Genomic DNA, 13,505 nt, shown 5'->3' with positions numbered 1-13,505 from the left:
CATCCCGGTGTAGTCTGCTCAGCTGATCTGCTTGGAGATTCTCCACCCCTGGGATGTGTACCGCTCTCAGCCATACCGAGTTCTGTATGGCCCAAGTCCACAGCTTCATCGCCTCGGTACAAAGGGTCGCCGATGCCGTGCCACCCTGTTTGTTGACATAAAACATTGCAGTCGTGTTGTCCGTCAACACTTGCACTGATTTGTTGCGCACGGTATCTGAAAAGGAGATCAGTGCATCTGAAATAGCCCTAAGCTCAAGGAGATTAATATGTTCCGAGCGTTCGGCCTGAGACCATGTGCCGTGAGCATAAGCACCCTCACAGTGAGCTCCCCAACCCAACAGGGAAGCATCAGTGGTTACAGACAAGTGAGTTTGATGATAGCCAAATTCCACACCCTTAAATAGATTCGCATCTGCAAGCCACCATTCTAACGAGGTCACCACCCGTCTAGGGACTGATAAACGTTTGTTCTGGGAATCAGAGTTAGGAGAAAAACTGGCATTAAACCACATTTGCAATGGCCGCATGAACAGCCTGGCGAACGGAACCACAGCCGTAGTAGAGGCCAAACATCCCAAGAGAGTCTGGATAAAATGAGCTGATTGAAAACGGCAGCGCTTCAGCCTAAGGACCATGCCCTTAATCCTGGCCGCCCTGTCTGAGGGCAGGAAGCCAGCATTCTTGATCCCATCCAAGACTACCCCTATAAATTGTACAGACCGTACTGGGGTCAATTTTGACTTCTTCTGATTAACGAAAAGACCTAGCCTAAGACATAAATCTAAAGTCAGGGATACTTGGGTAAACACGTCATCAGCAGAACTACCGACCAGGAGCCAGTCATCCAGGTACGGGAAGATTCGACAGCCCTGTAACCTCAGATGGGCCACCACCACAGCTATACATTTCATAAAGACCCTAGGAGCAGTAGCTAAACCAAAGGGTAAAACCCGATACTGGTAAATTTTACCATCATAAGTAAAACGTAAATACTTCTTGTGTTCGGGAAAAATGGAGATATGGAAATAAGCGTCCTTCAAATCAAGGACCGCAAACCAGGAGTGTCTAGGTAAAAGGGTCAGAACCATTTGCAAAGTGACCATTTTAAATTTTCGAATTTTTATCAGTTTATTAAGGGCCCGCAGGTCCAAAATGGGTCGAAGACCACCATCTTTCTTTTCCACCAGAAATAGGTTAGAGTAGAACCCGAAGGGGGCAGGATCATGGGGCACCTCTTCAATTGCACCCTTCTGAATCAGGGTGGCCAATTCAGTTAAGATCCCCGTATGAGGAGGTCCTGAAGAAAAGACAGGGAGACACAGGTAAGGTAAACTCACGAATTCAACTTTATAACCATACTGAACAATATCAGAAACCCAAACATCGGAACCGATGGACAGCCACTCCCTCCAGTAAGCATGTAGCCTGAACCCAAACATAGGCTCAGGTCCCTGTAATTGTCAGAATTGCTTCTGGGAGTGGGGGGCGTCCTTAGCCTGTTGTTGCTGAGAACCAGGCTTGGGACGGTGACCTTGTCTGCGCCTGGAAAAGGACTGTTGAGGGCTCTGGTAACTCCTCTGAGACTGATACGAATACCCCTGATAAGGCTGGTACCGATATGATCTGTCCCGATGAGAAGACCTGAAGTAAGGTCTCGCAGGATGCTGAGGAGCCTGGTGCAGAACGCCATAGGACCGTGCCATGAGACGATCCGTTCTCTTTTTGGACAGATATTCATCTGTCTTCTCAGAAAAAAGGAGCGTCCCTTCAAAAGGTAAGTCCTCCACTTTGTTCCTCGTCTCGGGCGGGAGAGCAGTCGTGCGGAGCCACGCAAATCGTCGCAAAACCACTGAAGAGAGCAAGGAACGTGCGGATGTATCAGACAAACTCCTGCTCGTATTAATCTGGTGTCTTGAGAGGCGGGTGGCCTCCTGTTGGATGACACGCAGGAGGGTCCGCTGATCCTCAGGGAGTTTGGGGAGGAAAGCTGCCACTTTCTTCCACAGGAAGAGCTGGTAAGCAGACATCATAGCCGCATAGTTAGCCACTTTGATGGCGAATGCGGCAGAGGTGTACAACTTTCTCCCCAGGGTATCGATTTTTCTACTGTCTTTGTCAGTAGGAGCCGACATGGAACCCTGTTTGCCTCTTGCCTGCATCTCCTCAGTGACCAAGGAGGAAGGAGGCGGATGGATCGTCAAGAAGGGATGGTTTTCGTCCTTCGTGCGATAAAGGCCTTCCACTTTCCGGTTAGTGGCGGGGATAGAAGCAGGCTTGACATTGAGCTTCTTCCATAACTCCACAAAACCGTCGATCAGCGGAAAGGCTACGGAAGGCGTGGAACCCGAGTAGATATGCTGGTAGATCTTATCAGTAAACTTCGACTCCGTAGAGGTCGTTTCCAAATCCAGCGCCTTAGCCATTCGCTGAAGCAATTCATTGTAGGCCCTGAAGTCGTCCGTCGGCGAAGGTTCTTCCGCTGGGCCAAGTTCAGCATCAGGTGAATCCGAAGGAGGGGACTCATAAATCCTTGGTCGGTTCTGATGGTAGCCGGCCTCAGAAAGGTGTGGGGTTCCACGAGAGTCGTCATAGGATCGGATCCGAAAGGAAGGAGAAATCGAGTCCCTCCGAAAGGAGCGGTCTGATCGGAGTGGGCTATCCCCCAGATAGTACGAGGCTGCCCGGCCCCCACTGCTGTATCGCTCCCTCGATCGGCTCCGAGTCGGGTACGGGCTGTATCAACGGTCCGATCCACTCCGATAACTTCGACCCGATCTGATGGACCCGGATTCATGGGAGGTCGATCGCGGACGTCCCGTAGGGGTCGGGGGCTTCTCCATCGGAACTGGGTCTTCCTGAGAAGAGGTCGCCAGGGCAGGAACCGGGTCGGGATCCTTACGCCTCTTCTCCGGTGGGTCGGAACCAAGCGCACCCGAAGTGGTCGGCAACGGAGAGGAGAGTAACTGCTCCAGAACCGCCTTGTCCCTCTTAGAAGAGTGTTTTCTCTTTTTCTTCTTTTTGTCAGTGTCGGACGGAGCGGATGGTTCTCCCGTTGTCTCCGAAGCGACTGCACCCTGAGACGGTGGAGGCGTCGGTCTCGACACCGAAGGTGTCCGACTCCGAGACGCAGCTCGATCCAAGGCTGGTGCGGCAGATGAAGTCGAGGGTGGTCGGCTCCGAGGGACCTTCGGAACCGATGGTGCTGGTTCCGACGCGCTCCGAACCGAGGAGGACGAACGATCTCTCGGTCTCGACTCCGAATGACTCGGGGAAGGTAAGGCGCGAGGGGTCCTCGAGCTCACGGTTTCGGTCGGCCGAGGAGTGGATCCGGGCGCAGCAGATGGAGGTGCCTTTGCCAGAGGGTCCACAACAGACATAGCACGTTGCCAAAGCAAGGCGTGCAAACGGTCCGCCCTCTCCGCCCTGGCCTTCGAAGTAAAGGCACGGCAATGTTTGCAGGCCTGGGTATTATGGGTTTCCCCGAGGCAATAAAGGCAATTAGAATGGCCGTCTGACCTGGTCATCTTTCGATTACAGGAGACGCATCGTTTGAACAGAGCAGTATCCGACATCGTGAACGAGTAGAAGAGCCAAAAACCTCATCTATCGGCGGCGAAAAGGAAACTGAGGGTATGTGTGGGGCGCTCCGCCTTCTATAGTCCATTTAGGCGGGAAAATGGCCGCGCATGCGCGGTGGAAGGCGAGAGCGCCCCCTGGTGGCTTTGAGCTATAAAAATCTCCGGTATCGGCAGGCCTGCGCGTGCGCAGTCCCATGTGGGACTGCACAGGAAGACCGTGGATGAACATTGCCAGTGTTCAGGATCAGAGAGTATCTGCCAGCATCTCCTGGGAAAAGCCAATGGCCATCACTGAACTGTCCATGATCTATACATGTATACCTTCTAGATGCTGACTTCAACATGCAACAAGATGCATAAGCTGTTCCACTACTGCATGTGGACCATCTGAATAGTTCCAAATAGAAATGTCAATTTTGACATCACTGATCACCTGTTTTGGGGGCTGGGGGAGGGGATTCTTTTCCTTTTGCATCAAACAGGTGATCAGTATAATTAAAGCTGACAGTGCCAACCATCTGTCCGGCTCATACTCAGAGATCTGGAAAATCTACATGCAATGCTGCCTGCAGGGATCTCTGAAGCAGAGCCACAAATTCTTGAAGAAAACAGGCTGCTCTCAGAAATGTTTCTGGAGAATAAATGGTTATTCATCAGTAAACTTTCTTATTATTGAAGAGTCCAGTAGCACCTTTAAGACTAACCAACTTTACTGTAGCACAAGCTTTCAAGAATCACAGTTCTCTTCGTCAGAAGACGCATCTGACGAAGAGAACTGTGATTTTCGAAAGCTACTGAGCTCTTTTCGATTTTGCTACTACAGACTAACACGGCTAACTCCTCTGGATCTATTTCTTGTTACTGTACATTTTGCCATTGTCACAGAACAAAATAAAGGCAGTGCTGTTTATGTAATGAGGATTTGTCAAACGAAGACCCTCTTGCATTGTTTTTGAATGTTTGATTGTATGGAACTACGCTGTGTAATCCACCTTGACTCAATGAGAAAGTCAAGACTATAAATAACGTGAATAAATAAATAAAAGTAATGGTGGGTCAATCCATGGCAATTCACATTATTCTTCAGAGTTGCCATTGCTCTGATTTTATTCTAGTATTCTAGAGAGGATTCAGATATTATAACCACAACGCATTTAAAAAAAAAAAAACCCTGATTCTTGATGGCAGTTTCTGAACTGGGTCCAACATACAATCGGATGAGCACAAGGTTCTCTCATGCTGGCCATCCACTCCTCCTCATGAACTCCACCTTGGAGTGACTATAAAGTCATCACACAATAGAAACACCAAGTGTTTCACTTACAAGTTTAATTAAATGTAAGCAGAGCCATAAAAACGTTGTGATCAAAGGACTACACATTCTCACCTGTGTAGGAGTCACCCCTGGCATACGAATGTCCAATGCAAAATCTGATACGCCTAGAGGAACCAGCTGTCTGTTGCTGCCAAGGCATTCATTAGAATGTGACCTAGCTGTGTCTTTATACCTAAAATGAAAAAGAGATGAATGCTACATATGTAAGTTGCATTTAGATGTTTTTATTTATTTCATATATACCCCACCTATCTCCTCGAGGAGGACCCAAAGTGGTTTAAATCATTCAGTCCTCCATCATTTTATCCTCACAAGTATATTAGTATATTAGGCTGGGAGGGTGCAACTAGCCCAAGGTCACGCAGTAAGCTTTCATGGCAGATGGAGGGATTTGAACCTGGGCCCTCAATCCAAGTGCACCACTCTAACCAACACACATTGGCTCTCATTTATTTTACACGTATTATTCTATGTATAGGGTTTATTTAATTGAGCTGGTACTCTATTTGTGCTTCATTCACTTCTACCAGTTTTTAGCTGGAAGCTTAAAATAATATTGTGTGTTATGAAGGAGTCTGAAACAAACAAAATGTCACTTATTAGCCAGTGAGTCATTTACCACACACCTTATTTCCAAGATTTATACTCTGCTTTTCAAACAATGCTCTCCAAGATGGTTAAAACAGATTAAAAGAACACAGTATCTTTTACTGTCTCATCTTTAGAGCAACTGGCAGGCAGAGCTTCCTCCTGTAAAAAGACCAGGGAAGAGGAAGCAGTATTTCTTCAACTGCTCATTTTCTGACTGACAGCTGGGGCCAGGCTGATCCTCCCTTTGCCATGGTTTTCTTATTAGGAAAGAAGGAAGGAATACGAGGAGGAACAGGAAACATCTATGACTAGAAAGCTCTACCTGTGAGAAGGCTTTTGATAAGTTGGTCAAGCCAACAATTAAGAATATACCCATTTAGTAACACTCCAAAATTGGACTTGCAAGGCTCACAGTAAGTAGGTACACCCAGGCTCTAATGCACAATAAAAGAGTGCATGCGACTAACAGGAAGGCACTTAATGGAAAACAACCATGAGATGGTTTTACATCAGTCAGTTGCAACACCTTGCTCCTTGGAACATATCAACAAAACAACAAATCCTTTTATTATGTAAAGGCGTACTAGAATTCCCAGTTCATTCATAGCACAACCTGAACAATCTGAGCAACAAACAATATGGAACTCATCTCTAGAAGCCTGAGTGTTATGTGGTAGTTAGATCATATACAATTACATTATTTTATCTGGATATTCAAACAACATGAGTTTTAAAAAATGTATAGGTGGGTTATACAAGCTCAACTTTAAAAGGTAGGTGCGTTTTATCTTCTCAGCAGCAAATATCAGGAAATCATTTGACGTAAATACTGAATATATCTATGGATAAATATTTGATGTGGCAATTACAGGAACTATGCTGCATATACAACTATATTGTCTTGTGGGCAAATACTGCTGACTTTCCTTTAAAAAGGCATCCAGAAATGCAAGCAGATGTCTTAAAAAGGCTAACCAAATAAACTGATATGCTGACGCTCTTTAAAAAGTGCATTCAGACCAGAAAGAGGAAAGAACTTATGAGAACTTGGACTTTTTGTATATGGAAATCACTTACCAGGAACTCTGCCATACAACCTAAAATCTACAGAGAAAGTTATCGTATGTGAAATTATGCACCTATATGCACCAATACTAACAAGACAGCGAACATTTCAGTGAGTGAAATTAAAATCTATCAATAGTAATTACAAACATAATTTCAAGTATTTCAACTATTTAAAAGTAGTCAGCTACATAGAAATGTCTTTTTGTCTACTTTGTAAAAAGGTTTAAAAGTAAACATAATTAAACAAGACTGCGTCACTAAGCAGCATGCACTGATAAGCAATGTAGATCTCTCCAACTGAACCCACCTCTTAAAGACAGAAAGCGGGCTTCTGAAAGCCAAACAGCTGTTTTGAAAAACAAGGAACAATATTAGCACATTGTTAATGAGGCCAGCCATGTCCACCCTGCTGTTCCTGACCCGATTAAGGAAGCAGGAAAAGGACAGCGCAGCTCTATTGGCTGTGATCCTGACAATTAGGCGGCAGCGGCACTATCAATTTGCTACTTCATTATGATGTTCTCTGCAGGCATCCCATAGTTTTTGACAGGCCATCTGTCTTGAAAGGTGATATGCTCTAAATCAGAAAGGTGGGACGATTCTGTGCTGTCTTCATTCAGAAGCGGCAGAAGTAGAAAGGGGTGTTTTGGGAGGAAGGGTAAATCGTTTCCTTCTTCAGATCAGATGCACTGTACTGAAGCCCGGTGAAAAAAGAAGCAGAAGCCACACTCCTGTTTTTTTTTTTAAACCTAGTTTACTGTCAAATCTCCAGGCTGTGTATCAATCTGTTCCACAGTCAAAGACACACCAAGTGACATCATAGAAACCCATGTCGCTCTTCATTCAGAACCTGTAAAAATAGAAACAGATAATGGATGACTAACACCTTACAGCAACAGTCCTTAGCAAATCCTTGCTGAGGCTTTTTAAATAGTTTCATAAGCTTCAGCCAAGCCCCCCCACCCCAAAGGAAGCATTGTATTCTTACAATACTACACAGACAAGAAGTTAGTAGGTAGTCATATCAGTCAGCAATAAAATTCCCAAGTCATATAATGACTTTATTAGAGCCACCCGAAGTGTTATAAAACAATGGGCAAGCTTTCAAACTCTGCAGGACTTTTGATCAGCCTGAAGAATGAAAAATGTGGGGGAGAGGGAGAGATGTTTAGGACTTAATGAAAAAATCGTGGTCTGAAGTTTTAAACTGGAAAACAGAATGTGTCACAGATTTAATTAGATTACATCGTATTGGGTACAAACAGGCTTCGGGATTCATAGCTCTCATGGCAATTGATCAAGCAGCTGAAAAGCATAGAATACACAACACAGAACTGCACCAAGCTGATCTCATCTACTCTCTACTCAGTCCATTCCACCCCCCCCCCTTTCCCTTAGCTTTTTAATCCCCATTTCACTTTCTGAAAAAGCATCAATTTGTTAATGCTGTTCAAATGTCCATTATTTATATATGTGATTGTATTATTTCACAGCTGAAATTGATGCTTAGCATGCTAGAGCAATGACCCTCAATCTTTTTGAGCCTGCAGGCACCTTTGGAAATGGCAGCTGCTGGAAAGAAGGCGCCAGCGCGCACATACACACAATGTTAGGAAGTGAAGTTATGCATAACTCTAATACTAACTTTTCAACATTTCAGGGCTGAAGCCCTGCTTTACCGGACACCTTTTCAATGAAATACGCTTTAATAATATTTTTCTTGCTTACACACAGCTTCTTTCCAGTCAAGCAGTGAAGATCCCTGACTTTGGTGGCAGCTGCCGACAAAGCAATGCTTTCTTCAATCTGTACAGCCAATCAGATCTCCAACAGCCAATCAAAAGTCCTCCTGGGCAAAAAGCTTATGGGCACCATATTGTGCATGCAATGGCCTTAGGTACAGATTTTTTTTTAAAAAAAATTTGGAACATGTGCTGAATAGACTATTATGTACAACATCACTAGGTTGTTATTTAGCTATAGTTGTAAGCCGGTACCACTCTTTAAGAGACTTAGCTTTAGAGACTTTCTTCCTACTGTTAATTTCTGTTAGGAGCTGCTTATAAAACAGATATTAAAAACACAATCCTAGAAATTCACATCTGTGTTTTTTTATATGCAGAACTACAGTGTTCTACAATCAAGTCCTCTCACCTAGGTTGTCAATTATCTACCTTTACGGAGTAGAAGGAAAATAAGATGACTAGATGAAAGCCCACAATTGCCACTAGAAATTCTTAAAGGAATGACTGGAGAGCAAATGCAAGCTATACATCCAGTGTAATATTTCCCTCCATGTAAGCTTCTTTTTAAACTCTAACCTGAGGCGCTGTAAGAGGAGTATAAAAATGCATGTTTTTTTTTTCAAAATAACATTCTAAAGTACAGTCAGTGAAGTATTTTCTTTAACATGACATAAATAAGGAATAGAGATGGGCACGAAATGAACCACTGAACAAAATTCCATACAGAATGACTGGTTCATTTGCAGCGCAACGTGTTCCGTGGGACTGCATTTTTACGGAACAATTTTTCCAGCCGTTCATTCTGTGGTCGGTTCGGAGTTTCACAGACCACGTGCCAGTTTCAGCCCATCGGCTGAACCCAGGGCAGAGTCTGTGAAACTGACAGCTTCTTTCTCCTGCTGCCAGAGCAGCAGGAGAAAGGGGCTGTCAGTTTCACAGATGCAGCGCTGGGTTCAGCAGCGGGGTCTGTGAAACTGACAGCCTCTTTTCCTGCTGCCTGGACTGTCAGTTTTACAGACCCCGCAACGGTTCCAGCTGATGGGCTGAAACCAGTGCAGCGTCTGTGAAACTGATAGCCCCATTCTCCTGCTGCCCAGGCAGCAGAAAAAAGGGTCTGTCTGTTTCAAACGCCCCGCACCGGCTTCAGCAGCTGTTGCGGGGCGCTTGAAATGCAATGAACCACGAACCAATTCCCGAACTGGGAAAAGGTCGGAAGTTCGTGGAATGCTATGAATCAGGAATCATGTGGTTTGGGGTTTTTTGGGGTTCGTGCCCATGTCTAATAAGGATACAAAATGTAAGTAGCTATATAGTCACTAAGAGTGGATATCACTGAAACACAGGCAGCCTTTGGGCTTGCCTAGTTGACCTGCCAATCCAAAAATAATCCTGATAAAAATACTGGGAAGCAAGGAGGGACATTATTACCAATTACAAACTGAAGGGCAACTGCCATATAGCTCTTGACCTATGGCTCATACACAGGGGCCTTGAAGGAGCTGGTCCCACTGGATCCAGGATCAGCCCAAAATATAGCAGTTACATCTATTTATTTATTTATTTATTAGATTATATTTTTAGTCCACCCTCCCCACCAGGTGGGCTCAGGTTGGTTTAAATTGAATTAGTTTAAATTATATTTTTATATCGTTGTAAGCTGTTTTGAGTCTCTTTGGGGATAAATAGAACAGGGGCTGTAGATGATACTACTGTGTACTGATGATGCTATAGCCTATTGCATTGTTTATAGGATGTTCCAGTTGTAGTTCATATAGACTTATACTATGTAATCCTTCTTGAGTCTCACTTAGTAAAGTAATGTAAATAAAAGCAGTGAATAAATAAAATTCCAGAGAACGCTGATGTAATCGGATGTTGAATTGAACTGTATTTTTACATTTTGAGGACATTCTTGTTTTTAAAGCAAGAGAATTTGGACTGTTACAAAAATATCTTGTCTTTTCTTCAGAGGCTCAAGGGAGCTAACATTAAAAAATGACATGAAAAATCACCACCACTATCTGAATAGAATTTTATCTGAGGAATAACAGCCCCTTCATTACTTTCTGGCAACTAGAATGTTGAGACAACTGAATCTGGGCTTCCTTGAGAAGCCAGTTGTATGATATAATCTGCCACAACATTACTGAACATAAGTCCAAAGAATCCACGTGTATTTCATTGTGTTTCTGGATTATATATTGAAATATTGTAATGGTTTAAATCTACATATTCATTCTTCTAGAGGGCACTCCAAGCATTGAAATAGTTATGGAGAATGTACTACAGTCCCAATATTTAGAATATTTTTCTGTCTCCTGGGAGTAGTTTTAGCACATTTTCCTAGCAGGAAATATTTGGGAAATGCTTCATTTAACAAACCGTGCAATTATGATTAACAAAGCAGCAAGATCTCCCATGAGACGTGACATTCCAGGATGCCCATACTAAAAAAGTAAAGCCATCAACAAAATTATATAAATTATCCATGCAAAACTAAAATTCAAGGATAGCAAACATTACCTTGCTACTTGTTTCAATAAGTTTGTCAAAGCAACTAGAGAAGAACTTATCTACTTACTTCATTTATACCCCAGCTTTCTTCCCAAACGGGACTTACAACATTCTCCCCTCCTCATTTTATCTTCAACAACAATCCTGGGAAGTAAGTTAGGCCGAAAATGTATGACTGGCCCAAGGCTACCCAGCAAGCTTCTGTGGCAGAGTGGGGGTTTTAGCCTACTCTCCTAGATCCTAGACAACCTAAACATGCTTGCTCTCATGCAGTGAAAATAATACTTTCCCATCTACACTGAAAACGATCAACAAGTATATTTAGAAATGCACTTTTACCACCAACACTGGTAATTACAAAGATTATTTTATAGTTTAAAGGCTCAAAGATAAATCTAGCACCTAACCCAAATAAGGCAGGCTGTATAGATCAAAAATACAAGTTTTTTTTATGGGTGTGTTGTTAAGAAAAAAAAGAGGTTCTCTTACATTTGCATATATGTACGGTAATAAAAAATGTTACCCAAAGGGTTTTTGAGGGGGTGGTCTTCTTACATTCACAGTCACCTTCCTTTCAAGTAAAAATGGCAATACTCGTATCTTATTTTGTTATTCACTACAGAAACCTCAATACCAAATAATGTGTTTTCCTTCTCATCAATAAAACTGTTGCTGACAGTAAAATGGTAATATGAACACTATAAAAGAATTATTTTATATGTGTAATATCCATTGCTCTGAATCTTTATAATAAATTTGCAGCAGAAGTATAAGAACATTAAGATATATTTGGTTAATCCTCCCACTATCTAAAACTCATCTCTAAGCGAAAATGATGTGGCCAATTATCCATTTTTGCTCTGCCCTTTCTGGACAAAGTGAGTGAGAGAGCAGTAGCTAACCTACTTCAGGTCTTCTTACATTACTCTTGTAATCTAGACCCCTTTCGATCTAATTTCAGTTTGGGCTATGTGACAGAGACGGCACTAGTGGCTTTAGTTGATAACCTCCATCTGAATATTGGCAAAGGCCATGCTTCTTTGTTGTTCCTCCTATACCTATCTGCAGTCTTTGATACATTAGACTGTGTCAACCTGTTGAGATGTCTAAGGCAGAAGTAGGTATCAGGGGATGTGCCTTGGACTGGTTAAAATCATTCCTCATGGAATGACTCAAAAAATTGCTGTTGGAGTCCAGCTATCTTCAGTGTGGGAACTATCTTGTAGGGTGGCATAAGGTACAATCTGATCCCCATATTATTCAACTCTAAGTAAAGTCTTTAGGAGACATCATTTATAGCTATGGGATTGGATACCATCAATATGCAGATGATGCCCAGCTCCTTATCTTCCTATCCAAATCCCCTGGTGATGCTGTAGCGGTCCTAATGTCAGGTTCTGACTGTGTTTAAACCAAAGAAACTCCATTTTGATCCTGTCTGTATATTAAGTGTTTTCTTTGCAGGTGGCAAGTCTTCCGCTGGAAGCTCACAGAAAGAAGAGGAATGTTATGTCTACATATATCTGCCTTTCAGACACCCTTGGGATACTTTCACTTTCTCACCCTCGGGCCGATTGTTTTGAGAACTGAGGGGGAGGATGGGGCCCGCAGGGAACTGCTATTCTGTACCTTTGCTTTTGCCTGTCATTCGTAACAATTTCTAAGCTCAGCCCTGATCCTTGTATCTGGGAGTGTGGACTTATAATGGTTGTTTATCTTCAGTAAAGCCTTTTGAAATCGATGGACTTTTGTCTCATTGCAAGGGGTAGTCTGGATTGCAACTTTTATTCAAGCCTCAGTTTGACATTTTGTTACGAATCACCTCTGTTCCAATGCCTTGGCCGGAGGAGACGGATACCAAGGCCGCACCCCACAGGGACCCTTTGTTTGATCCATATGTCTCCAACACGGAAGGAGTGGAACCTACTACAACAATTCAACCCGTTCCGGAGGGAACGGAGTCAGGTCTTGCTACAGTGTATCCCCTCGCACCCGACAGACCTTGCACCCATGACGTCCGGAGGGACTTGGGAGCTCGACCACGGGCAGCGGCGGAACCTCTGATATCCTTGCCTACACCGAGGCAGTGGGGCTCCAGGCCTAGAGAGACAAGGGAGAGGAAAGCAAGCACGGTGTTTTCCAGGTCGCTCATTGACGTGAGGCGGACAGTCGGTTCATCAATGGAGGAAGGACCTAGCATCATTTGGGAGCTTCCCAAGCAATCCCGAATGCCAATCGAGGCGCGGGCCAGGAACCAGCCGTGGTACATGTGGAATAAAGAATCCGAGCAACTGGAGGAATGGGATCCCAGAGGTACCGAGTATACCCAGGATTGGGAGACCACCCATTGCGACTTGATGAGTTGGGATTATGCCAAAGTCGCCACGTGGACGGGGCAACGTGAATCAAGTAATCAAAGTTGGCAGCAACTACAGGGCCGAACTTTAGCCATTGACGCAGGAATTTCGGCAATAACGGGGCTAGTGAAAGGAATCCTTGCTGGCATATCTGAGGAAGGTGAAACTACCGAGGCCACTGGAATGGGAGAGATTCGACCTTGGTCCCGTGCAACCACGTCCTCTGAAGAATATGCAGATGCAGTGCCATTCCAACCGGAGTTGCCCCAAGAATTGCCTTATGAGGATGTCGATACATCGGTGCCTATTCATGT

General features: G+C 44.0%; 1 protein-coding gene across 4 annotated transcripts in view; it reads right to left on the bottom strand.

Moving 5' to 3' along the window:
- The window catches only part of PAM (peptidylglycine alpha-amidating monooxygenase), a 269,957-nt gene that overhangs the window by 168,312 nt on the left and 88,140 nt on the right, over positions 1-13,505 (bottom strand). For all 4 annotated transcript variants that reach the window (XM_054986265.1, XM_054986264.1, XM_054986267.1 and 1 more), the window contains 2 exons: positions 6,883-7,425; positions 4,968-5,088 (listed from right to left, as the gene is read on the bottom strand). In XM_054986265.1, coding sequence (XP_054842240.1) covers positions 4,968-5,088; positions 6,883-6,974 — 213 coding nt within the window. In that variant the 5' untranslated portion in view covers positions 6,975-7,425. The remainder of the gene's footprint in view (positions 1-4,967; positions 5,089-6,882; positions 7,426-13,505) is intronic.

The sequence above is a fragment of the Eublepharis macularius genome, chromosome 8 (assembly GCF_028583425.1).
Source record: "Eublepharis macularius isolate TG4126 chromosome 8, MPM_Emac_v1.0, whole genome shotgun sequence".
Classification (NCBI taxonomy): domain Eukaryota; kingdom Metazoa; phylum Chordata; class Lepidosauria; order Squamata; family Eublepharidae; genus Eublepharis; species Eublepharis macularius.
Note: the sequence above shows the minus strand (reverse complement) of the source record. Positions and strands in the feature narration are given on the sequence as shown.